At 49.4% G+C, this 24,172-nt stretch overlaps 11 protein-coding genes across 11 annotated transcripts; 5 read left to right on the forward strand and 6 right to left on the reverse strand.

The window, feature by feature from the left end:
• Nucleotides 1-746: 746 nt before the first annotated feature.
• On the forward strand, nt 747-2,793 carry BP5553_03867 (Cyclin-like protein; the record flags this gene model as incomplete). The annotated part of the gene is made up of 3 exons (XM_032012490.1): nt 747-1,307; nt 1,357-1,639; nt 1,688-2,793. The coding sequence occupies 3 exons, from the start codon at nt 747-749 to the stop codon at nt 2,791-2,793; spliced, it is 1,950 nt and encodes a 649-aa protein (XP_031872183.1).
• An 852-nt stretch (nt 2,794-3,645) lies between these two features.
• On the forward strand, nt 3,646-4,926 carry BP5553_03868 (Uncharacterized protein; the record flags this gene model as incomplete). Its single annotated transcript, XM_032012491.1, has 3 exons — nt 3,646-3,814; nt 3,866-4,732; nt 4,787-4,926. 3 exons carry the CDS (start codon nt 3,646-3,648, stop codon nt 4,924-4,926), a joined length of 1,176 nt encoding a protein of 391 aa, XP_031872184.1.
• A 797-nt stretch (nt 4,927-5,723) lies between these two features.
• Nucleotides 5,724-7,443, reverse strand: BP5553_03869 (Alcohol oxidase; the record flags this gene model as incomplete). The annotated part of the gene is made up of 2 exons (XM_032012492.1): nt 5,724-7,138; nt 7,200-7,443. The coding sequence occupies 2 exons, from the start codon at nt 7,441-7,443 to the stop codon at nt 5,724-5,726; spliced, it is 1,659 nt and encodes a 552-aa protein (XP_031872185.1).
• Nucleotides 7,444-8,879: 1,436 nt separating this feature from the next.
• On the forward strand, nt 8,880-10,382 carry BP5553_03870 (Uncharacterized protein; the record flags this gene model as incomplete). The annotated part of the gene is made up of 1 exon (XM_032012493.1): nt 8,880-10,382. The coding sequence occupies one exon, from the start codon at nt 8,880-8,882 to the stop codon at nt 10,380-10,382; it is 1,503 nt and encodes a 500-aa protein (XP_031872186.1).
• Nucleotides 10,383-10,952: 570 nt separating this feature from the next.
• On the reverse strand, nt 10,953-12,837 carry BP5553_03871 (uncharacterized protein; the record flags this gene model as incomplete). The annotated part of the gene is made up of 3 exons (XM_032012494.1): nt 10,953-10,977; nt 11,035-12,662; nt 12,823-12,837. 3 exons carry the CDS (start codon nt 12,835-12,837, stop codon nt 10,953-10,955), a joined length of 1,668 nt encoding a protein of 555 aa, XP_031872187.1.
• A 1,212-nt stretch (nt 12,838-14,049) lies between these two features.
• On the reverse strand, nt 14,050-15,320 carry BP5553_03872 (uncharacterized protein; the record flags this gene model as incomplete). Its single annotated transcript, XM_032012495.1, has 3 exons — nt 14,050-14,229; nt 14,279-15,229; nt 15,285-15,320. 3 exons carry the CDS (start codon nt 15,318-15,320, stop codon nt 14,050-14,052), a joined length of 1,167 nt encoding a protein of 388 aa, XP_031872188.1.
• A 669-nt stretch (nt 15,321-15,989) lies between these two features.
• On the reverse strand, nt 15,990-17,629 carry BP5553_03873 (uncharacterized protein; the record flags this gene model as incomplete). Its single annotated transcript, XM_032012496.1, has 5 exons — nt 15,990-16,456; nt 16,509-16,966; nt 17,023-17,461; nt 17,515-17,559; nt 17,617-17,629. 5 exons carry the CDS (start codon nt 17,627-17,629, stop codon nt 15,990-15,992), a joined length of 1,422 nt encoding a protein of 473 aa, XP_031872189.1.
• A 233-nt stretch (nt 17,630-17,862) lies between these two features.
• Nucleotides 17,863-18,514, forward strand: BP5553_03874 (Uncharacterized protein; the record flags this gene model as incomplete). The annotated part of the gene is made up of 3 exons (XM_032012497.1): nt 17,863-18,254; nt 18,308-18,407; nt 18,470-18,514. The coding sequence occupies 3 exons, from the start codon at nt 17,863-17,865 to the stop codon at nt 18,512-18,514; spliced, it is 537 nt and encodes a 178-aa protein (XP_031872190.1).
• Nucleotides 18,515-18,630: 116 nt separating this feature from the next.
• Nucleotides 18,631-19,389, reverse strand: BP5553_03875 (Uncharacterized protein; the record flags this gene model as incomplete). Its single annotated transcript, XM_032012498.1, has 1 exon — nt 18,631-19,389. One exon carries the CDS (start codon nt 19,387-19,389, stop codon nt 18,631-18,633), a length of 759 nt encoding a protein of 252 aa, XP_031872191.1.
• Nucleotides 19,390-21,856: 2,467 nt separating this feature from the next.
• Nucleotides 21,857-23,397, reverse strand: BP5553_03876 (putative RRB1-involved in the regulation of ribosome biosynthesis; the record flags this gene model as incomplete). Its single annotated transcript, XM_032012499.1, has 2 exons — nt 21,857-23,130; nt 23,196-23,397. The coding sequence occupies 2 exons, from the start codon at nt 23,395-23,397 to the stop codon at nt 21,857-21,859; spliced, it is 1,476 nt and encodes a 491-aa protein (XP_031872192.1).
• A 245-nt stretch (nt 23,398-23,642) lies between these two features.
• On the forward strand, nt 23,643-24,118 carry BP5553_03877 (Ribosomal protein S6; the record flags this gene model as incomplete). The annotated part of the gene is made up of 3 exons (XM_032012500.1): nt 23,643-23,666; nt 23,721-23,752; nt 23,818-24,118. The coding sequence occupies 3 exons, from the start codon at nt 23,643-23,645 to the stop codon at nt 24,116-24,118; spliced, it is 357 nt and encodes a 118-aa protein (XP_031872193.1).
• Nucleotides 24,119-24,172: the final 54 nt, after the last annotated feature.

Below are 24,172 nucleotides of genomic sequence, written 5' to 3' on the forward strand. Positions count from 1 at the left end.
CCCCCCCGGTCGCCAAAGCCCTCACGCTGACTGGCCATCTTTCACTCGCCGTTCTGTGACATCAACCGGACCTTGAAGACTTCTTTGAGATCAGCCTCCACTCTTTACACCTCCGACTCCTGTCTGGAATCCAATTATTCCAAGATCGTCCTGTGCTTCTTGCCATTTGCTGTTTGCCATTTGTCATTCCTCGTCTCCTTTCACTTTCCTGTTCTTTCAGGCGTCCACGGGCTAGTTTCCTCCATTACGCCCTCTCACATTGGCCTCTATAGTGCTAGCCGAGACAACCACCTCCCCATCCCAATAACACCGACAATACTTCCACTTACGTTTTATTCTATTGTCAATCTTTCAAACATACATCTTTACCTCCCCGGATCCAAAATCGATATATCCACCTATCTTATTTATCTCCAATCTACCACTCGACCTATCTACAGTTACATATCTCGTCTTGTCCTCCCCAATTCGGATACTTGGAGCTTCGAGGATCTATGCTGTCCTTCATGGCTCTGCGGTAACCGCAACCCCACGCCCGGCGAACCGACTCGCAGCATATCAAGACGGAAGGACTCGTGGCTTAGAGTGCTGGGTGCTCTAGGAAAAGGCTTTGGAACAGCTTGTCCGGGCCTTTGAGGCTGGATCCCCCCTCCCTGACCACGAACAACCGAATTATATATCCAATCCACTCCCCCTCCCCCCTCCCTCTCCGGCACTCTCACATATTCACCGCCAAAAATATCCCGATGCATCGAACAGCAGCCAGGCCGGCCCCCCTCGATTTCCTTTTGCCATCCGCACACGCAGCCTTCGGCATCGACAGACGGAAGGATATTGGATCTGTCCACTCGCAGGTTGTATCTTCTTACCTTGAAGCCCCTGTTAAAGGTGGCCTTCAAACACCTCCTGCCGACGATATGGGAACGGCCTACCAGCACCCACAGCACCCCCCATATGGCAGTCGACAAAGTTCCACCTGTTCAATTTCAGGAACAACCCCAAGTAGCTATGCTGGGACTTGCTCTGGAAGCAGCAGTCAACGGACGCAATACTCTGCACCACATTCCTCGTTGAGTCAACCATCTCATGCTTCTAGTATAATATCGCGGAACGGGCTCCAGAACCCGCAATCTTCCTATGGACAACAACCGTCAAGCCCTCAGCTTCCCGATAGATCGAATGTTGTGGCCCGATCTGAAGACCCTCTTCCCAGGAAAAATGCCCATGTCGATACGATCGTGCCGAATCTCCAGATACCTTCTTCAATAAATAACAGTGGAGGGAGCTTGGCCGAATTTGCAGCACAGGTATGGAGTCAAGTTCCGTGGGGTAGTAGCATTTACTGACCATATCAAGATTACCTGCCTGTTCTGGTTCGAATCGACCGAAACCCTTCAAAAAGCCGAGAACCTTTCACCTTATTCATCCCCAGTCAAACGATTACGAGATGAGGCAACCCCTTCTAGTGGGTTCAGAAAATGGGTGGTTACCATTCTTTCAACAACACAAGTCACCCAGAATGTTATATTATTGGCACTTCTCTTCATCTATCGACTGAAAAACATCAACCCCGCGGTCAAGGGGAGAAGTGGGAGTGAATACAGGCTTCTTACTGTGGCCTTGATGCTAGGCAATAAATGTAAGTCCGATAAACCCTCTTGGGTGTAATATGCTAACGTTCTTCTAGTTCTTGACGATAACACGTATACAAACAAGACCTGGGCTGAGGTGTCAGGAATATCCGTAAACGAAATCCACGTGATGGAAGTCGAATTTCTGAGCAACATGAGATACAGCCTATTGGCGTCCAAGGAGCAATGGCAAGAATGGCAGGAGAAACTTGGGAAATTCTGGATCTATTGTGATAGGGCGTCGAAAGCTCCCTTGCCTCATGTTTCTCCACAGAGCGTCCCGACCCTTACGCCAACATTACCTTCGCCGCCTGGCTCCTTGCAAGCCTCACCCCCATCCCACGCACAGTCGCTCGCAAGCGGATACTCTTCGAGTTCGGCCGGTTTCAGTCAATATGCACCGCAATGGCCGGTGAACTACGTTACTTCATCTTCGCCCTTGGCTACGATGCCAGAACAAGAGCTGCGCTCATCAACTCGGAAGCGAAGCTATGGTGGTGACGCTCAAGAACCTTCTGCAAAACGGGTCACGAGATCCTCAACAAAACCTGTCCCCTTCCCATCAAATGGACCAATCATGAGGGCCGATGTCCCCCGACTACCAGTACCAAACTTGATAATACCAACGAGTCAACCCTTGAATAGTAGCTATACTAGGGCTACGAGCCTGTCGCAGAATGCTCCTGTGTTGCCACCAATTAACGGAAGGATGATGTCAACAGTATATCCTTCCACCCCTTCGTGGACGCCTAACGTACCTCTATTGGCAGCTACCGGACAATCAGTTCAACATGAACCGCAGGGTACAAATGGCTACTCGACTCCTTCACGTCGACAGAGCCCGCATTCTGTACAAGATCTCTTGTCACTCGGTTCTTCACCCATATCGGCAACATTCCCTAGCCACAGTCCTGGACATATCTCACCGTCCTTCTTCCTTCAGCAGAGAAATTCGCCTTACAAGCCTGTCCGGAATGTCAACACCCTCCTATACCCACCACCGTCGGCATCGATGCAAGGCTTCTCTGCGAACCTAGACCAGATGCATTACCAACCATTAGGCAGAAGAAACGACTACCGTCCTGGTGTTGTCCCTGAATACACGTCCCATAACGCCTATCAACAGTGGCCAGTCTTACCACAACCTAATTTCCATGCATGATTCAGCAGCGCTCAAATCTAGGCACTGAGAGCCTCATTGAATCGAACAGGGACTGTCAAACAGTCAAAACTCATACCTACATTTCCCCCCATGTTAATTCGAAAGAAAGAAAGTCGAGCCCGCGGAGGGGTTCGCCCATTTGCATGCATCGGCGTTTTTGCAGCGAAATTTATTAAAGCGATGTCGCTTTGTTATACCTTGCATTGTACGGCGTTTGGGATATGCGTCGACGTGATGGATCAGGTCCATTCTCGACTGCAATTTATATTGCATTTCTGTACTTACATAGCTCAGATCCCACAGTGATCGTGAGCATCGCCTACGGAGGAGGAAGTCACCGGGGCTATGTGGCACGTGTGCATAGTTAGGAAAGGAGAGATAGCCATCAGACTAGAACTAGGACAGTCTGCTAATTAAAGAATCTCCCTCTACCCCTATATTTAATTCTCCGTTCTATCAATATTATCCGCTTGTGACTCAAAACATCAACCAACGTATATACGGCGAAGGTTGGTTTTTAGGGTTCCTTATTATCACGTGAGCTACAACCTCTTTTAGATCCCTCATCTAGTACTTCGTAAACAGGCAAGCAATGGCTATTATGTTCTTTTTGCGCTCTACATGATATCTGAGTAGGCTACCTATCCATCACCCACATCAACGGATGATGCAGACTCGAGTGCGAAACCCATGGTGCAGGGGAGTGCCACGGCATTTTTATTAATCCGTTCCGGGATGGTGGGGTTCACGATTGGTACCTCGTGACCGCACTCGAACTCAGGAAACACCTACAGCATTTGGGTGGACTATTTACTGGATCTCAACATAACCGGACGACATGAAGACAGCATCATGAAGAAGACGCTTCTTTTGTGCTTTGTGCACGGTTTTAAAGGCGGTGATGATACCTTTGGCGACTTCCCATTCCATTTGGAAACCCTCCTTGCCGCCGCCCTGCCCAATATCACCGTACAATCGATCGTATATCCCAAGTTCGAGACAAGGGGCGATTTAAATGAATGTGTCAGTCGATTCAGAGATTGGTAAGGAATTATTATTCTCATACCCCAAGACACTAGAGAAAAGAAGCTCATGGGATATATTGCAAAAAGGCTCTTAGAAAAAGTCATCGACCTCGAAGTATCCAACAACACCCCCTCCCCAACAATCGACCCCTCCGTGCGAACAATACTCGTAGGCCACAGCATGGGCGGCATCGTAGCCGCCGACACAATCCTCTCTATCGCCTCTGAGCAACCTATTGAATCGGCCGGCTCAGATAACACCTCACCACATCCTAATACTATGATGTTCCCCTACATCCAAGGCGTCCTAGCTTTCGACACGCCGTACCTAGGCATATCCCCCGGTGTCGTAGCTCATGGCGCAGAAGGCCATTATAACGCAGCAAGCTCGGCGATCACCCAACTGAGCGGCCTAACGGGTGCGTTTTGGGGTACGAAAGCAGCCACCGCCGATGCAAAAAGCAAGAAACCAGTCGCGGCGCTTCCAGCGCCCCCAACATCTCCCAACACGACAGCCTCGCCCTGGCAGAAGTGGGGCAAGCTGGCTGTGGCAGCAGGAGGCGTAGCAGCCGTCGCTGGCGCCGGTGCAGCCGCCTTCGTCAATCGGGACAAACTCACCGAAGGATGGTCATGGGTAGGCTCACACCTTGAATTCGTCGGCTGCCTTATGAAAGGCGAAGAGCTACGAAAACGGGTTTCTGGCATGGTAAGTTTGAATAAGGAGCTTAAGGTTGGGTGGGGGAATCTATATACACGGCTGGGGAAGCAAGCTGTGAGTAAGAATGATGGAAGTATGGTGGGTGGTGTGATTGGAAATCAGAGGACTTTTTGTAATTTGCCGAAGACTGAGGCGAAGGCGTATTGGTATGAGGCTATCAATGATAATGCGAAGGATGAGACGGGGGCGCATATGAGTACGTTCTCACTTTCCCCCGAACGATCTGATGAGCTTGGCTAACTAGTAACAGCTATGTTCTTCCCGAAGGAGAATCCTGGATACTCTATCTTGTCTGATGCGGCTAAGAACCTCATTGTGGAGTGGACAAAGAATGACTGGTATGAGTCGAGTACAGATACCGACACTTGGGGCAATGAGCAGGAATTATGATGTAGCATTTGGGACTTGGTTGGGGTTTGGGATATAGATAGGTGTGGGCAGAGGCTTTGAATTTAGCGCGGCGTTCGGGGCCTATAGATTTACCATAGTAAAACGAATTGGGGAAGTTTTCTGATTGCTCGATCCTGAGATTTCAATCCTAGGTTTATTGATGATTGATTTCTTTTATTTTATCATCAAGCCTAGGCGTAGAAATACGCCCAGGGCCGGGATATATATTATTTACGGTAGGAGGTATCCGTACTAAACGTTACCTGGATATTGAAAAGCACTCGATTCTATGAAATAAGTTGATAATATTACTTGGAAATTACCCTTGATGCATAGGAAAATATAAACAATAGAGCTCGTAACCTAATCAAGACATTAGACAATAATAATGATATACTTGGTAGAAGGTCGATCGAGACTGTAAAAGTTCGCCAATTTATTATTTAAGAAGTGTCTTATTTAATATTACAAAATCAGCGGGTTCGAGAATCACATTATCATAATTAGGAATATAGATGATCCTTAACGGATTTTTGATTACTTTTATTTTATTGACAAGTGGGATATTTGAATGATTTTTTCGCCTTCAATCCTTTCACATGTTAAGAATTGACTTCAAGCCCTCATGGATGCTTAGTATCTAATTTTCAATTCAATGAGAATCGTCTAAGTCTCCAAGGGCTTAGCCTATCTAAGGCATTTTCTCCGTAAGTTTATCTTCAAACAGCTCTATCAAGCTATTTCGGAATCCTATGAAACCATGGACCCCACATCTCACATCTCAATGGCCTTTTTATTTACAACCTTGGATTGCCATCGCCTCTCCATCCCGCATCCGCAGCAATCAACTCTGCAGCCCTCTCGCCCACAGCCAAAACCGTCAACATCGGATTAATAGTTGGCATACTAGGGAACACCCCCGCATCCGCGATCCGAACCCGGCTCAAGCCCCTAACTTTCAAAACCTCATCTACAACCGCCATAGCATTCGACTTCGCGCCCATCTTCGTGGTTCCCGCGGGATGGTACACGGTATGTGCCACCTTCCTGCCATACTCGCTGAGCTCTTCGTCCGTCTTGATTTTTGCACCTGGGGCGACTTCCCGTTTCAACCACTTTGAAAACGGAGCTTGGTTAGCGATTTGGCGTGCTGCTTTGAGGCCTGCTACGATGGTTGCGGCGTCGTAACCTTCCGGGTCTGTAAAGTATCTGAAATCTAGAGCTGGCTTCACGCTGGGGTCGGCGGATGTGAGATATAGGCGCCCACGGGAGCGGGGGCGGGGAATATTGGGCGTCATACAGAAGGCATGTACAGGGACGTCGTAGCCTAGCCGTTGGGTGTTGAGGCAGAAGGGGATTTGGTAGCAGTGCATCATTATATCTGCTATGTTGCCATCAGGCAGCTTGGAGGGGTTTAGGTTTGGATCGGCGTTGTTGGTCGCTGCATTGGGGATTTCTCGGCGGAGGAAGACACCTGCGTCGCTGTCCATGGTGGTCTGTGGGGGGATTGGTGCGTTCAGTTCCCATATTATGATGGATTCGGGGTGGTCCTGGAGGTTCTCGCCTACTCCAGGGAGGTCATGGGCAACCGGGATTCCGAGATTGGAGAGTTGTTCTTGGGGACCGATGCCTGAGAGCAGCATCAAGCGCGGGGTGTCAACGGCTCCAGCACACAGGATAGTTTCGAGCCTAGGAGAGATTGTGAGCTTAGTGCCGGATTTCAGCGTCAAATCCACACCCCTGACCTCCTTCCCCGAGACGTTGATCTTGCTGACCCAGGCGTGGGTCAAGATAGTGAGATTAGGACGCTTCTCTGCCCCGCGGAGGATAGGGTGAATGTATGCAACAGAGGCAGAGCTCCTCCGACCATCATCAGGATTATATGCCACAGAGAAGAAGCCCGCGCCCTGTTTAAGGCTTCCCGTCTCTCGAATTTCCTGGTTGAAGTCTTTGATGATTGGAATGTCCATAGCAGTCGAACAGGACTCAACCCAGTCCTTGCAGACCTGGTTACGGTGGCGGGAGTGGACAGGCTGGATCTGGTTGCGGAGATTGTCAATGAGGCGCATCATGGTCTTGAAGTTCCATCCTCTGGCGCCCATGCTCTCCCATATCTGGCAATCGTACTCGAAGGTCCGGAAGGAGATCAGGGTATTGTGGGATGAGCAGCCTCCTAGGACCTTGGCCCGAGAGTGTCTAATATATGAGTTTCCTGTATAGTATATTGTTAGCTTTTGCCACCTAGAAGAATATGGTTGGGGTTGTATATCCACCATTTGGTTGCTCAGTAGTTGGGTAGTCATAATCCAAGTCCCCTCCGAGCAGAGCCAACCAGTCCTTCAACTTCAGGACGCGATCATCCATGAAATCGCTGGGGCCAGCCTCGATCATTAAGATCTTTTTATTTGGCAAGTACTCGGAGAGCCTGCTTGCAATGACACAACCGGCCGTGCCACCGCCGACGATGACATAGTCAAAGTCGGCGGCTTGAGAGGAAGAGATGACTTCAGTCGTCATATTGGAGGAGGAGGGTGCTGATGGTGCCAGGTATGTTCACAATTCCCGATCTTGAATTTGTTTTTGGAGAGATCCCATTCAATGGTGGATCAAAATAGTAACTCTAGCTCTTGTACTCTGTACGAAGTATATAAGGCTCATTCACTGACCCGTTATCGATAACGATAAGAATGCACTAAATGAGGACAGAGAGAGACCGCCCAGAGTTTATAGATGTGTTTACCGCGTACTCAATTCAAGAATGCAAATACGGAGACTGATGGTGAGGACAGTGAAACAATTGAATAGGAATAGGAGCAGGAGCAGGAGCAGGAGCAGAACTACAAGCACAAGCACCGAGCCAGCAGAATAATAAATAAGATGAAGGGGAACAAAGGCGGGCCATGCCCGTCCCATTCGACTTACACATAGGGCTCCCGAATGCCGACTCGGCGGCCATACGTAGTCGCAGCTCGTACCATTTGCCATTTCCCGTTTGCCTTTTGCCATGGATCCATGGATCAGTGATCCACCACCAACAGCTCCCAGTTCTCGTACGAAGCCCATCGCCATAACTGCAGGGTCACGCGAGTCCGAGTCAGGGCGGTCAAGGGAAGGACGAACGATGAGCGGATTGGCGGGGGGGGCGGCGAGCGGAAGGCTTTGAGGAATCTTGACTAATTGACAGGAAGGTTTTGGCAAAGTCTGATCTAGCGCTGATGAAAAGACAAGAACTTCCAGGATCAGCTCTTGCGCCCTACTCCCTACAGGGTGTGCTGACCGTCAAAGGCTGCAGCTGGGAAGAATGTTTGTGTCGCCAGGACAAGGTCCGGGATCTGCACGGCGCTCTGCACTTTTACCTGGCTGCACCACTTACGTAGGTAGTGGATGATAATAACTACTGCTTGGTTTGTTGGCGCGAAGTACGAGTACTACGAAGTGCTACAGTACTACTACTACTGCAGTCCTACATGCAACATACCTAAGGTATGTACCTACAGGTACTACCTACATAAGGTACTACATACGAAGTACTACATACTACGAGAACTGTACTTCGTACTACGTACCTTACCTACGCCGCTACAACCAACTCAGCAATTCTTTCCAGCCCATGACGCAACTCCATCCAATTCTTCAAATTTTACTTGTCCGCGCTCCACTTCGCCGCTGTTAAAATACTACCAGATTGTGCTAGTGTGGCTACGTAGGCAAAACAGTGCTGTCGGTGCTAAGACTCCCTGGCCAGCATTCGCTCTTTACCACCGCCTCTGGAGACCCCGAGTCGCACGATTTACCCAAACTTCGAGTGGCTCCTGACAGCCCTCTCTGTACCTCGCTGCCCCTCCCCGACACCAAGAGAGAACTTGCTATCCTCAATTGCTTCATGACTAACACGCCGGGGTAGAGGTACATACTGTAAAGAATCCCGATAATCAAAAGTCAGCCAGCCCACCATGACAGACCCTTCCTACGCTGCCCAGCAGCTCTACTACGACGGTACCGTCAAGCCGGCCACTTCTAATAAGTCTTTCAAAACCGTCGACCCCTCCACAGCTAGACCTCTGGCAGATGTCCAGATTGCCTCCGAATCAGACGTCGATGCCGCCATAGCATCAGCACGGAAAGCCTTCCCCTCCTGGTCCCAAACATCCCCCGTCGCTCGCTCCCGCATCCTGCTGAAGGCCGTCTCCCTTCTGCGTGCCCGCAACGATGAGATAGCAAAGGTCGAGACCCACGATACAGGCAAGCCCTTTTCGGAAACCAGCACCGTGGATATAACCACTGGCGCCGATGTGCTCGAATACTTCGCCAACCTCGTCGCCAGCGGAGGCTTAAATGGGGAGACCACACACCTGCGGCCGGATGCCTGGATATACACCAAGAAAGATGCACTAGGAGTATGTGCTGGTATAGGAGCATGGAACTACCCCATCCAAATCGCACTGTGGAAATCAGGGCCCTGTTTAGCAGCTGGAAACTGCATGGTGTACAAGCCATCTGAAATGACCCCTCTGCATGGCCAAATTCTGGCGCAGATATACACCGAGGCAGGCGTCCCACCAGGAGTCTTCAACATCGTCCATGGTGATGGAGCTGTGGGCGCACGCCTCACTTCCCATCCGGGAATTGCAAAAGTAAGCTTCACAGGTCAAGTAGCTACGGGCCAGAAAGTTGCTGCCGCCGCAGCAGGTGGCATGAAATATGTTACCATGGAACTAGGAGGGAAGAGCCCGCTCATAGTCCTTCCAGATGCCGTGGTTGAAAACGCAGTTGACGGCGCCATGATGGCGAATTTCTTTTCCACTGGCCAAGTCTGCACAAATGGGACGCGGGTTTTCGTGCACAAGAGCATGAAATCCGCGTTTGAGAAGCTTCTCCTCGAGAAAATGGCATACATCCGAGCCCTCGAGCCCATGGATCCCAATAGCAATTTCGGGCCTCTGGTCTCAGAAACACACTACCAAAAAGTTCTCAGCTATATACACCATGGTGTAGATGTCGATAAGGCGAAGCTACTCCATGGTGGTTCCGCAAAACCCGCTAATATCCCAAAGGGCTATGAGAACGGGTTTTGGGCCCAACCCACGATCTTCACGGACTGCACGGACGCTATGAAAATCACCGCTGAAGAGATATTCGGCCCTGTGATGTGTATACTGACATACGAGACGGTCGACGAGGCCATCACTCGCGCGAATGATACCAAACTTGGCCTTGCAGCGGGTGTCTTCGGGAAGAATATCAATCAGTGCCATGAGGTTATTAGTAAGCTCGAGGCGGGAATTACCTGGATTAACACCTGGGGCGAGAGTCCGGCGGAGATGAGTGTTGGAGGATGGAAGATGAGCGGCATGGGAGTGGAGAATGGACGCCGGGGCTTGAATGCTTGGGTTAGGGAGAAGAGCACGCTTGTCGAGGGTAGTGGTGCTGTTGGGACGGTGTTTTCAAAGTTATAATGCCGAATAGCATAATAGAAGAATTGGAGCCCCTCATTCATCCCCTCGAGAGTTCATGTTCTATAGCGAGGCTAAAATATAATACAAGGAACTTCAATTGATATAAAGGACTGACGGCAGGCCAGCCTGGCTCAGTAATGCATCCTTGGGTTGTAAGCTAGCTTGGAAGTCGCAAACCGTCAAACAGTGGCAAGGAGGTCTCACACAACTAAGTAACAGAAGGGAAACCGTCTTACTGTGTGTATGAAGCAGGGTGCATGTATTCTGCTGGGCATTTGGGGAGGAGTTTGTTTATTGCGTTATTTTAAAGCTCTAATTTACAGTATTGTACATAAAGGTCTTGGAGCTTGTGGTTTAATTCACTGTATTTGTGGCATTTCCAGCGCGGTGTGAAAGGCGGTGAAACTCACAAGAGGTGTATATGATCTCCTTAAGGCGCTCAGGCCAAATACTTTGAATAGTTACTGAATTTGAAACGTTTGAAAAGCGGCGTGAAAGGCGGTGAAGCGTCGACAACCTGCATAGACGTTTACAAGGAACGTGCTGCAAGGGCTCGATATGCTAGCTGTGCTAGCGGGGGAAAAACAAGAAATCTCTATATAAATTTAGATTAGCCAAAAGTGTATTTTAGTTACTGTAGGGCAGGACTTACCGGGAGAGGGCAATCTGCTCTGGCCATCCTTTGGTATAAACCTCCACAAAAGCCTTTAAGGTTTCTGCAGTGTCAAACTCTAGCCAGAGATTGTTATTTCCTTTTCCACCCTCGATGGGACGACGGAAATAGGCTATGTTGTTCGTAGGATTGTAGAAAAATTTCTCTACATGTCTTGGGCGCAAAAAACAGTATTCGAATTGCTTAGCCAGCTTTTTATCCTGCGTGAAGAGTTTGAAGCAGTCTTGATATTTAAGGTGTAGTTTCATCTCACTGCTATCAGAATTCCATATAAAAAGCGAACCATCTTTCTCGTAGTATTGCACCTGCTTGATGGGGTACACTCTATCCAGACGTATGGCTTGAATGCGGATTTGAAATAGCAAGGCTCTCAATGTATCATCGAACCACTTTGTGTCAACAAATCTGAAATCATTGCTTTTTAATACCCGAATGGCGTTGTGTTCGGCACAGAGATGTACTTGTTCGACCACCAATTGTGGACTGGGGTCGAGGCCAAAGCCGAAACTTTTGCCAGATTGTACCAAGCGAATATGGAGATCGTCGAAGCCGGCTGGAGAGATTGCGAGGCCCTGGCAAATTATGTCCTTTAGGTCCTTGATACTACTGTTCCACTTCAGATGATTTCTTGGGTCTCTGTACCATTCAGCCGATGGTGGGATGGGTTGGCGCGAGAGCGAGCTGTAACATGCATCACTTAGTAGGTATGTTGAAAAGGGCTCCGTTCCAAGTTGGCGCTCCCTTCGTTTGAGATTCAAAAGGTCGTTCTTCGACAACTGGACAAATGATTCCTTTGGAGCACCTGAAGTTGGAGGAGCGTTTTCTTTCGCCACCAGCGACTTCAGCGTATATTCTCCAGTTGTCCCCTTTTCGATATGTCCGCTAAGAACGCCACGAAACGGAAGGGCGCTTGGGGAGGTCGACGACGAAGGCTGTTGGGAATTCAGGCGCCGAGCGTGTAAAGGGTTTTCAAGCTTTGCTGAGACGGGGTGGCGTGATTGCAAGTTCGAAGGTTCACGGGTCTTTTGCAAGGACTCATGCTGACCTTCTTTGGCTGCCAAGTCCTCGTTCTCCCACAGAGTCCTTAACTCCATCAGCTTCGTCTTGTACTCCTCTTCCAGTTTGGCCTCTAGGTTCTGCAAATCCTGATCTTCAAGAAGCTTCTGTGGCTCGATTCCCGCACGCACAAGCTTCAGTTTCTTCTGAAGAGCTTCATACTGCTTATCCATCTTACTTCTATAGATCGATTGTCTTCTTAGAATATCTCTCTCGTGCTCGGTTTTGATTTTGTCGGTGGTGGTGGTGGAGTTTTCATGCACTGGCTTTTCTAGTGCGCGGAGTCTTTCACCGAATCTTGCATCATTGAGCATTTTACGTGCCTCTAGTGCTTTCTTGTCCTTTTCGAGGGCGGCGGCCAACTCTTGCTCTTGTGCTTGTCGCTCTTTGCTTCGTGCTTCTCGGCGTAGCTCATCCTCTCGGCTTAAGGATGTATCACGCGAGGTGGATCCCAGTTGATTACCTTGTACCTGCAAGCCCGGCTTGGGTTTCTCAGGGGCTAGCGGTGAGGTGCATCTCCTGCCGTAAAGACCTTCTCCCCGCGCAATTTGCTAGTTAAAGGAGGTTAGTAGAGGGAAAACGGGAACATATGAGTTTAAGACATCCCAATCCAGATGAGTGATCACGGTAATTTGAAACGCCATGAGAGATAGGTTGCAAGAACTAAAGCCAAAAAGATGTCTTGAATGAAGTGAGAGATATAGTACTTACCATCTGCCACTCCATATTGAACCTGAGCCTTTAGCTGAAGCGATGGAGTTATAGGGCTTTGAACACTGAGCTTATGGGGGCAGGTGACTAGGCTGGAAACTTAGACAAGGACTATACCTGTCGGAGATGTGTTGTGTTGTGTTTTGTTGTGGTGGGATGGGTAGGGCCGGAAGATCGGATCGCGACTTGACGAAAGACGCGTCGCGAAGGCGACCCCTCGAGTTCCCCACAAAGTGAATATGGGAAGTAGAACCGAAGGTTGTCGAACGGGAGATCGAGAAATGATTAGCTGGTACGCTCCAGCTAGGCCAGAGCGACTTGCAATGCTTGGGAATTGGATGAGGTTGGATGCGATACAAGAGAAGCCAACAGCTCAACAGTGTTGCAAGGAATGACGCTACGAAGGCGGCATTGTATTGCAGAGAAAGAGTGTATGGGGAGAGAAGCGAAGTTGGAGAGGTATTCCAAAGAAGGTCGATATGCTTGTTGAGGAAGGCACGTCGTCGCTTAACGACGACGACGACAACAACAACAACAACAGACAAGGCTGTATGATGATGACAAGCACTTTAGCTTTAAGCAATTCAGCTTTACGCAACCCAGTCTTAGCCCTAGGCAACCTTAACTCACCTTGATACAATTCCCTTCACCACAATAGGACAGTTGAGGATAGCCCGTTGCCTAGTATAGGTAGGACAAGGCGCTGTGGTTTATAGCCTACCTCCTTATCGACACTCGAGTGCTTTCTAGTGTCTTTTAGACGACCTACCAGAGTGTGATGAGCATTACACCAACGCTTTATCCAACCATTGTTCTTAGGACGTTGGTCTTAACAAGTCCCCAAATACCGGCGGTTTCCCTTCTAGAAATAGGTTGAGGACAAGGCACTTCACAGGTAGAAATCAGCGAATACATAGAATTGGGGCGAAGAAATTCATAGATGACCAAGCTATCTTCCACGATCCACTCAGTTGACTCCACCCCTAACGTCCATAATCTAGGAAATCATGGGAATCATAAAATCATCGCTGTGGCCAAAACGTAGCCCTCCAACGCCGAGACAAATGATGAAGTAATCCGGGAATGAAGCATCAAACTCCACATACTCCATGCTTGAACCTTACCCTGCAGCCATGCGAGAAACCTCCAAACCCGCTATGCATTGAAATATGTAACCTAGCATGTACCCTGGAAAGAAAATGCAGAGGCTGTCCATAATACAAATTATTAGAGGAACACACCCACCCACTTGTCCTTGGCCTTGACATCAGAGTCGCAGTCCTCGACGGCGCAAGTCAGAATTTTGGTGGTTCGGTTCTTGCCTGGCTTCGAGATTTCGGGGAAGCTGACCGATGCGGGTGTTTTGCCAGGATGTCCACGGTTCTGATAGCAGTTATTACAGTAGACCTAATATCTGATTAGAATGATTCTTTGCTCTTAAAAAGGCCGAACTTACGTGACCACATTCCTTGATCACCCAGAATGGATGCTCCTCCCTGTCCTTTCTACTCGGGGCTCTGCCGGTCTTTTTAACCACGGGTTCCTCGACATCCTTCTTGTGCACCAACTCCTCCTCGCAGCTGGGACAAATTATGATGTCGTCTTCTTTAGGTGACCGTGTGAAGTTCTCTCTGGCGGGTTTTGGAGGGACATGTTCCGGTTTCGGTGCTGCGAACGCAGGCTGTCTGTAATCCATCAGGCCTGGCATATTTTGGGCATCCATTCCGCGCAATATTTGCATATGCTCCACAAAGTGGGCGGCGTGAAAGGCTTCGTGATGAGGTGCTGCAGCTCCGCGTACTTCAGGAATTCTAAAGCCAAGAGCAACTCCTATAGCATTCATTGGGTTGGCGAATACTCTTCGGATGGCGTGGGGAGGATGCGGTGGGTGGGGTATGAAGAGCGAGGGCGAATCGTCTCGCATAGGGGCGAAGTGAATATCTCGAGCATGCCGGTTTTCTTGAGCTCGGGGTCGGGGCAACTCTCGACCTCCCGTGATAACAATATCATCATCTGTGAGATCTATAAACTCCATCAAGCCTGACGCATCACTCCTCCCAAGCTGTGGCGGCCGCCGGGAGGGCCCCCGAGAAACAGGGCCAATTTCATCAGGCTCATCGGTAAGATCAATGATAGTTTGGGAACTTCGATGTTCCAGCCGTGGCCTCGACTGTGGCTGGGATATTTCCGCCATGTCTTCGGATGCTCGGTGCAATGATTGTATGTGTACAGGACGGTTATGAGGGTGTGATGTGCGTCGTCTCTCGAGGAAAGAAGGGGCGATCGTACGGGTATTGCTGGAAGGCACCGAGGGATATCTAGATGATGGCTGGCTAGAAGACGGCTCTATGAACTGGATGGCTGACGGGGAAATAGATGCTTGCTGGGACATCTCCTCACGGGACCTCTAGAGGACTATGTTAGATTCATTCCCAAAAGATTTCCTGGTTGGGAAAGCTTACCTTGTGGCGTTGCGGTTCTGGTGGCCATTCGTCCATCACACTCCTTTCAGCGGCTCCGCCCGTGGTTATACCGTTTCATACAGAACCACAGAACCACAGGCCTGGATGGGTGTTACTGGAAAGTAGTAATTTCAGGCCCGGCAATGAGGTTGTGGCGAGAGTGTTGTGTTGGATATATTGTCAGAGTGGAAGATGGATGCTGAGATCACAACCGGTAGGGCCCTCATCCTCCTCGCTTCCACGGATCGGACTTATTAAACTCCGATGGAGTCTTCTTATCGGACTTATAAAGTCCGACATATGTGAGGTCGGCCCTAAGGGAATCACAGAACAAGATAGGTATCAGGAAGTATTAATTCCTTCCCTTACAATCACAACAGAGCAAAACCGGTTCTTCAAGAGGAGTGATCAAAATGGATTAAGGGCTTACTTCGAAGAGACTAGACCCACTGTCGGCAGCTTACTTGCCATTTCAACCCGCCTATAAACCGGCCCAGCTGTAACTGGTTTGTTGGTTCATCAACTCTATGGCATGCAATCTTCCTACTGTGTCAAATTGGGCTTGTTCATTCATGACATCTATCTGATGCTGAACCCCTCGCTGATATGTTTGCTTTCTAGAATTACATGCACGGAGGATTGCCTGCTCATTGCTTTTCACACAAGCCATAATTCCAAGAGGACCTGACGCCAAATTTCCTACACTCATCCAAGCACTGTTATAACTCCTTCGCCGTTGACCGTGACCAGTGTCTTTGCCTGCGAACCCCACACAACCGCAGTCGCTGGGACGGCTGTGCTGATAACATCCGACCATGATTTTGTTGCTTTGGTGTATTGTGAGATGGTAAGCCCGCGAGGGCCAGAAGCCGCTAAGTACTGGCCGGTATAATCCCACCGGATGCTGTCGACTTGCCCGCCGATTTCCAGGACCTTTGCTTCCGCTGCCTTACCCTCCTTTCGCAAATCGAAGATAACAACGCTAGTAGAGCCTTTGGCCACAGCTGCAAACCAAATCCCATTCTCTGAGAACGTAAGGTCCTGAACAGGCCCGTCTAATTCAAAAGTTGCTGCATGCTCTCCTGTCTTTACGTGGAAAAGCCGAATTTGGCCGTCTGCCCCTCCTGCGGCAAAAAGGTGCCCATCAGGGTGGAAAGCGGCAGTGGTGAGCTCTGCTTTGCGTTAGTAATCTCCTAGTTGGTATGAACGAAAGTGGATGTGTACCTGAATCGGTGTAGACCTGCGTAACTGCCTTCCCTGCTGCCAGATCATAGAATACGAAGCTCTTGTCGACACCAACAGATGCTAGAATATCGCCACTTGGATGTAATGCAAGTCCATTTGCGCTTCCAGCATGAGATGTAAAAGTTGTCTCGGAGTCTCCAAATACTTTCACAGCTCCTGAAGCGCTGGAAGCAACTGGGTGGCTACCATACCAAACTGTGTCTGTGACAGCAGCTCCAGCTTTGAATGACTGTTGGACTTTATTTTCGGGGATCGAATAGACGCCAACAATGCCATCAGATCCACCAACGATGGCGAGTTGACCACTTTCGTCAACGGCAACAGAGGAAGCGCCGGCGTAAAGTGGTTCAGAACTAGACGAAATACCAAACTTCTCAATCGTCTCCGCATCAACCCAGCCGTTAGGTACAGGGCGTTTTCGACGGCTCTTGGAGAGTCTGTAAATAATTAGCACTAGCACCAACAGTATGTCCGAGGATTCTATGGGTCCTACTTCTCTTGTGTCGCATCAACCTTTGCGACAAGGTGTTCTGGAAGACCTTGACTATCAATTTGCATGGCATCCCCGTTACTAACAGGCCCCGCGCCAATTGTTACCTTCGACAGCGCATCTCGAGCCTCGTCGCGTTCCTTGGTCAGCCGGGCGATGACTCTAACAGCAGCGTCGTGTTGGTAAAGGGCTGTTGCCAATTCTTGTCGAGTTTGATTTAATTGTTGTCGCAGAGTGAACGACTCCAGGGCCAATGCGTCCCATTCATTTTGGAAGGCGGAGAGTAGAGAAGGGATGGATGTGAGAGTCGGTGGTCTTGGAGTGACTATTCGGTTGGATTTAAGCTCAATAAGATCGGTCTTCTCAAGTTCCTCCCCGTTGACTGGGTCCTTATGGTTTTCGTCGATATAAGCCTCAATAAGTCGTTTCTCGAAGACATTTCCTAGACAAATGGGTCAGCTCCGTATGCTGTTTTGGCTCCGCTGCCAACCTTACCTGACTTTGACGAAGCCACCGGCTGTTGCGGCGCCTCACCGGATACTATTATCAATTAGTCGCGAGAAAATAAGCTTTCAGGTGGTAAGAAGGAAGGCATACTGGAGCATAACATCTTCGGTCGCGGTGAAAGTACGAGATATTGGTCTTGTGGATCAATCGTGATCAACAACTGCGACTTTTTCGAAGTCGCGACAAATATGCGCTAGGCCGGATGGGGAATAGCGGCGTAATACCTATCTTAGGTGGGCAATCCAAGATCTTGGATGGCCTCCACCCTCTTCTCCTCAAAACCACCTCGAGTTTCATCAATCCTAGTTTCACTTGATTTCATTTTATTATCCGAACATGTCAAGCTTTCAACTTCCACCGGTTGAGGGGATTCCAACTCTTACCACCACCGAGCGGACAGCTGTTCTTGACGCACTTTTCGAACCTTGTACCGCCCTTCATACCTTATCTCTAGATTTTCTTCACGATAAGAAGTTCACATCCTACAATGATCTCATCGCAAGTATAGGCGTTCAGTTGTCGGATCTCTCGGAGAGCCCATCTACCAGTGACTCAAAATGGCTTGACAAAATTCTTGGAGCTCATCCAAGACTTGGTGAGAAGAAAGTCGAAAGTGCACAGGCCAAAGCAGAGCAAGCCCAGCTGAATACTGGTGGCGAGCAAGAGGCAGTGGAGCTTCGAAATTTAAATGATGAATATGAGAAAACATTCCCCGGTCTTAGATACGTGTATGAACGGACCTTACCGGGTCGTTTCATACTCTCAAGCTGATCTGTTATAGTGTTTTTGTTAATGGGAGATCGCGACCCGTCATCATGGAAAGCATGCGCGAGAGGATCGCTAGAGGAGATATCAACCTTGAGCGAGCAGAGGCTATCAAGGTAAGAGAGTTCATTGTATGCAGAAAATCAGATTTCTGTAAACTGATTCACATGACTGCAAGGCAATGTGTGATATCGCAGCGGATCGCGCTATTAAACTCCAATAATCCTGGATATGCACTGGTTTTTGCCCTATCCGTCCGTCCATATGACTAAACCTGATTCATACAAATTTTTGTGGACGCCAAAGCCATGCTATACAATTACCATTACAAGATCGTGATTATTCCGGTACCTGCACAAATATGCTGTCCCCTTGCTCCTTTTCTCTCAACATCTCAACAATACTCTCCTCGGGTGGTTGGGGAGGTATATCAGGCAAGTCCTGTGTGGAAATGCCATCGATTGCATCCAGGTAGACATAGTCATCCCCGTCACTTGTGATTGGATTCATGATGTTGAAATCTGAATAGATGGACGAAGCTCCATCGATGCCTCCGTCCCGGTGGTAATCGTCCATCTCATCCTCGAGATCAAGGGCATCATAGTTGGAGAGGCCAAGTGGAGATGGCGGCAGATGAACTTCATGAGAGCGTGGCTTTTGAAGCATGATCTCTCGAAACGAATGCGCTGCCTGCCCCTTCTCAAGCTCAAGGCGTATGAAACTCTTCGCAGCATCCATCCGCATCCTCACTCGATTCATGATAGCAGCTTTCCTCAATTCGCTCCGGGCGAGCGCTCTGTTCTTCGCGCCCCAGACAACGACTTTGGAAAGGCCACGGTTGGCGATATTTGATGCGGGCTGTGAGAAAGGGCGGCTGAGCCGGGATGTGATGAGATGTAGTCGTAAACGCCGTTTCTTTCTGCCTTCATTCCCGTCCCCGTCTACATCGGACAATGCTCGTCGGCGTTTGAATGGCCTGTTGGTTGGGAAGGCGAGTGGTATAGGACTGGCGAAGGAGAACTTGACAGCGGGGCTCGAGGAGAGGGTGAAGGTAAAGGTATCAGAGCAAGGAAGACAGTCACAAAATATGTGCACCATGCTCGCGTGCAGCCGTGAGGATCTAGAACTGCCAATATGTTTTGTGGCGGCCTCGCTATATCGGCGTTTTCATCTGCTCTACGAACATGAGCACTTGGAGGCACTCAGTCATTGGGAGCGTGGCGGGGTCAGGTCAGGTTTAGTCAGGTCGGGCGCTGGAGCATGCTATTCTGCTCTCTCTCCCAGAGTCCGCAAAGCACGATACGTCGAGCTGGAGTATGGAGAAGAGAATAGGGGAGGTAGGGAGGATAGAAAGAGGAGAGAGCATCGGTATAGGAGGTGGAAGAGGGGAAGGTGGTGGTGGTACTTGGTACTGCACACAGTACTCGCGGTTGCTGGGCTCAACTCAACTCAGCCATGGGCCAGCTCCATTTTGCCTGGGTCCTGGTCGCTCGGCCTCTGGCAGTGCAAGCATGCGCTTTCCCCGCAAAAGGAGAATGGTAATCCTACGTCCTCGTACCACCAGAATACCGTCGGCAGGAGAGGTTGAGCTGGGGCGGCCAATCCAACCCCGTGGAGAGCACAAGGCCTGGCAAGTGGACACGAGACAGGTCACGAGCGCCTTTTTCCTACCTCCGTACTCGAGTAGAAACCTGCTAGAAAATCATAAATTGGCACTGCAGCAGTCGCACATCGTGGTTGGTTTACGCTGTACGGGGATGCACATTGCACAAGCATCAACCCCATCATACAGGCATCGCTCCGTCCCATGGATCATTTATGGCGTCGCTGCAGGGCCGTGTGTTTTCTTCTTCCATCACCACATTATTTTATTTTACGTTTCTGGTGAGGCGGCCCCTCGACAGTCTGGTAATACGACCAGAAGGGCTAGAACTACGACGTAGCACAGCCCCAGATCAGCACACTGTCTCTGGTTTGCATTGAATTCATTTGAGGCCCGATCATCTACTTCGCAGAGACTGGGGGGGCTCAGGAGTCGGGAATTATTAGGCGACGGCCAAGAATTATTCGTTCAATTGTTCGAACTTCGGCGACCACCGAGTCGAGGATGAATTGGAACGGTTCCAACAGTTCGTCCCGGGCCCATGAAAAGCGATGCCCATAGATATGTTTTGATCAATGCTTTCACAACGTCGTTTTGCGGGATTTTGAAGGTGGCGACGTGGGGTTCTAAGACAGCAGATAATCGCCGTCTTCCTCTAGAGTGGATGATGTCCTTTTCTCTCAACTCTGGCGAACCCCACGTGCGAGGCGTCGTAGTCCATGTCTGACACCAACCACTGTGGCGTTTTGAAAGCTGGGACGCAGAAGGGGTTGGGACCGTTGTGTCAGTTGTCCCAGCATGCCATCTACGATCGTAGGACAGAAAGACTGAGACGGGTCGGTCTTGACAACATGCCCTCCAAGCTCACCAGCCGCCTAGGACTACTCCCATCCCAGAAAGGTTTGTTCTCAAATACATCAAGTGACCCCAGCGCCTCGCCGGGTTTGTATCCCGGAAGTTTCCGACATTTCTCGATGATATACCTGTCTCAGCGGCAGAGTACCCTCGACAGCCGGGAAACTCCCGATCAACCAGATGTCGGTAGATGTGCGGCTGCTCCGACCCTCGAAAGCTGCTTCCCACGATCAAGGTCGTATAGGACCTTCCCGAGAGCAAATATATCATCATCCGCTATAGAATAAGGATTCTCATCATGTTGCGGATTGGAATATCGCACACCAGCTGCGATAGTAGCAGGCAGGTCTTCCATACCGGACCCGGAAAGGTCGCATAGGGTCAGTCTTCGACTACCGTGGAGAAGGAAATTATAGAGCCTAATATCACTACGTACAACGCCCCATGAATGAATGTACTTGACTATTAGTATGGCTTAGTAGGACTAGTTAATAAGCGTATATTAGAAAAGTTCCTTAGTATGAGCGGCTTTGATAAGGAGAAGATCACGAACCGGCGTCTCTCAGTCTCAGAAACGCGAATTGTATCCAGCTTACCAAAACACGCCGCAAGAGTTCCACGAGGGTGATATTTCAATGAGCCCACCGCGCAATAGCTCGTATTCTGGAGGCCTTTTGCCAAAGTACTTGAGGATGTTAGGGTGTCCTCGGTCCTACTGCAAGTGCTCATATATACTCCTCCCAGTCTTGGTGCTTGCCTAACAGAGGAAAGGTATTGGCAACGACATTGGCTTGACGTAGACAACTATGGCTGACAGTCCAACGCCTATTCCCTCTAAATCGTTTCCTTGTAGAGGCAGAATAATTGAAGGGGAGGTTCTCTATTTCAGACGAATAGGTAGGTCACAGCGTGGCTGCGGAGTGGGGAAAACTTAAAGAGGTTTTTAGGCATGGAATTGGAAGAATTTCGAAATGTAACCGCCAATGAACACAGGAAGCCGCTCAAATCTCCAACATGTCACTGCGTCAAATGCAACCTCAAGAACAAGCAGCTGAATGGAACACGGTGAAGATGCCCATGCTCAATAGCAAGAAATTATGTTTGGATCTACACACTGATCGTTTTAAACACATTAAAAGCCTCGCCTGTTCCGATCACACAGCCTGGGATCTGAGGGTGCCAGTGCAATTCCTTGGCCTTTTTCATATAGTGGACGAAGAGCAGTTGCGGGGGCACCTCAGAGACACCACCAGTATCTTTGCTTTCTTCATCGTCAAGTTCCACCGCCAGATCCCACAACGTCAAGGTATCATCACCAGCTGCAACTGCAACAATACTGTCGTCTGTAGGATGCCACTCCACACTCGTGATTTGTTCCTTGTGGAAATTGAAGCTCGCTACGGGAGTTGGTTTTGAAGGTGCCGACGATGCAGTGTTAGGCTTCCATTGCCGTAAGTCCCAAACTGCCCAAACACCATCGTCTGCTCCAGAAGCCAGAAGATGACTTGTTTGGTGAGACCAAGACATAACGTTGACGTCTGTTTCGCTGACTTGGACAGTGAGAGCTGCCGTTCTGCTTTTACTCCGTACATCCCAGACTCTGATGGTGCCATCACTGGATGCAGATGCAAACACATTCTTTTCTGACGGACTCCACTGTAACTCTTCAACGCTTCCCGTGTGGCCTGTAAGCGGACGAGAGTCGGTTGCCCATCCTTCGCCTCCGGTTCGTGTAGTAACATATATCATACCGTTATTATCTCCTGTAACCAGTTTGCCTGTGGATACGAGCGGTGACCAGTCCACGGCGTAGCCTTCCGACTTATGCATGCGAAGCGTGGATAGGGGTTTGTTTTGTTGTGGAGTGATGACTGTGCCGGGGGTATCAAATGAAGCAAGGTGAGGGGTAACATCGTGAATGAGAACCTGGCCGGCTTCGGTCATTGAAGCTGTTAATGTTATAGGCGGCCGTGACGAATCCGAAGCTGGTGTCTGGTGTGCTCGAATCCGGTTGGTGGTGGAGGTAAGTGGTATAGAAGCTGATTCTAGAATCGGATCTGCGTCTTCATCCTCATCATCCGACGAGTCCTCATCATGCTCTCGCTCCATTCTGCTTAGGCCACTAAACTTCATAACCATCAATTGATTTTCTTTTTCTCGTTTATTGTCTGCCTGTGTTCCAGCAACTGCGTACATGGTGGCGGGGTAGGTTTTCCGGTTATCCCCCAAGTTATCTTTGACAATGTCGAAGGAAAGACAAGGCCATGGTGTACTTAGAGCGTGTAGCATTTCGTAAGTCGAGAGATCCGGGGATAGAGTCTGACCAGGCTCGAGTTTATTCCTGCCCACTATGAATGTCTGTTGATCTACATCCATAGCCTCTACGCAAACCATCAATAAAGGCCCAGGTAAATTGCTCAAGGATTTAGCTTTCATTCCGACATACCAGCTTTTTCATCCGCCTCTCTCTCCTCATCAGGTCTGCCATCTACGCCCGCTTCCAAAATCTCATCCTCACTCTCGTATTCATCCTCGAACTCATCCTCAAATTCCCCCACTTCGTCATCAAAATCTGGCTTTTCAGGGCGCTCCCCTTTCTTTAAGGCGATGCCGCCGTTCTCATTGTCATCAGCCGGGCGTTTCGACATAATTTCGGCGCTTTCTTAATATCCGACCCCTCGTTAAAGTGGTGGGGAGATGTAAAGTTGGGTTCTACGTTTTGGGTATCGCGTATCTTTTAATTAATTTCTTATCGCAAAATCGCAATCGCGAAAAAAAGTGCCCTGACATGGAAAAATGTTATCCCGCGCCGGTAACTTTACTTGAACCTTATTTCTTACGACGACCGCGAACCCAAAGACTACGACGAAGAGGTCGAATGTAACGCGCAGAGATGTTGTATGAACTCATAGCAATCGTAAGTTCCTCGCATTCCATAACTCTATGTTAGTGTGCTAATCAATGGCTTTAGGTCCGGCCAGGCAACCTCGCAGAGGTGAAAGAGTGCGCATCTTCCCGCTTCGCGAATTCCACTTCTCGATGGCTTCATCACTAACACCCAGATTCAGAATCGCCCGCACAGCCGGTTCCCTCATCCTCAGATCCGGCGGCACCATCCGAGGTATTAATAATTGGGGCGTCTTTGCTCTACCGAAACGGACGCGCAAACATCAGGCGCAATACACGGATGGCCATTACTTTGTTATGAGATACGATGCGTCGAGTAAGATTCAGGATGATGTGAGGACAACGTTGGGATTGGATCCAAGAATGATCAAATTTAGCTCTGTGAAGCTCGGAGATGGGACGCTGGAGAGTTTGAGCAAGATATCGGGTCGGGTTGACTGGGAGAAGCGAGAGGAGTTTTGATCAGGGGATGGATGGTATCCTCCTAAATCTGTACTATATGGCATTGCATGGCGA

Source organism: Venustampulla echinocandica (assembly GCF_003357145.1).
Source record: "Venustampulla echinocandica strain BP 5553 chromosome Unknown scaffold_1, whole genome shotgun sequence".
Classification (NCBI taxonomy): Eukaryota; Fungi; Ascomycota; class Leotiomycetes; order Helotiales; family Pleuroascaceae; genus Venustampulla; species Venustampulla echinocandica.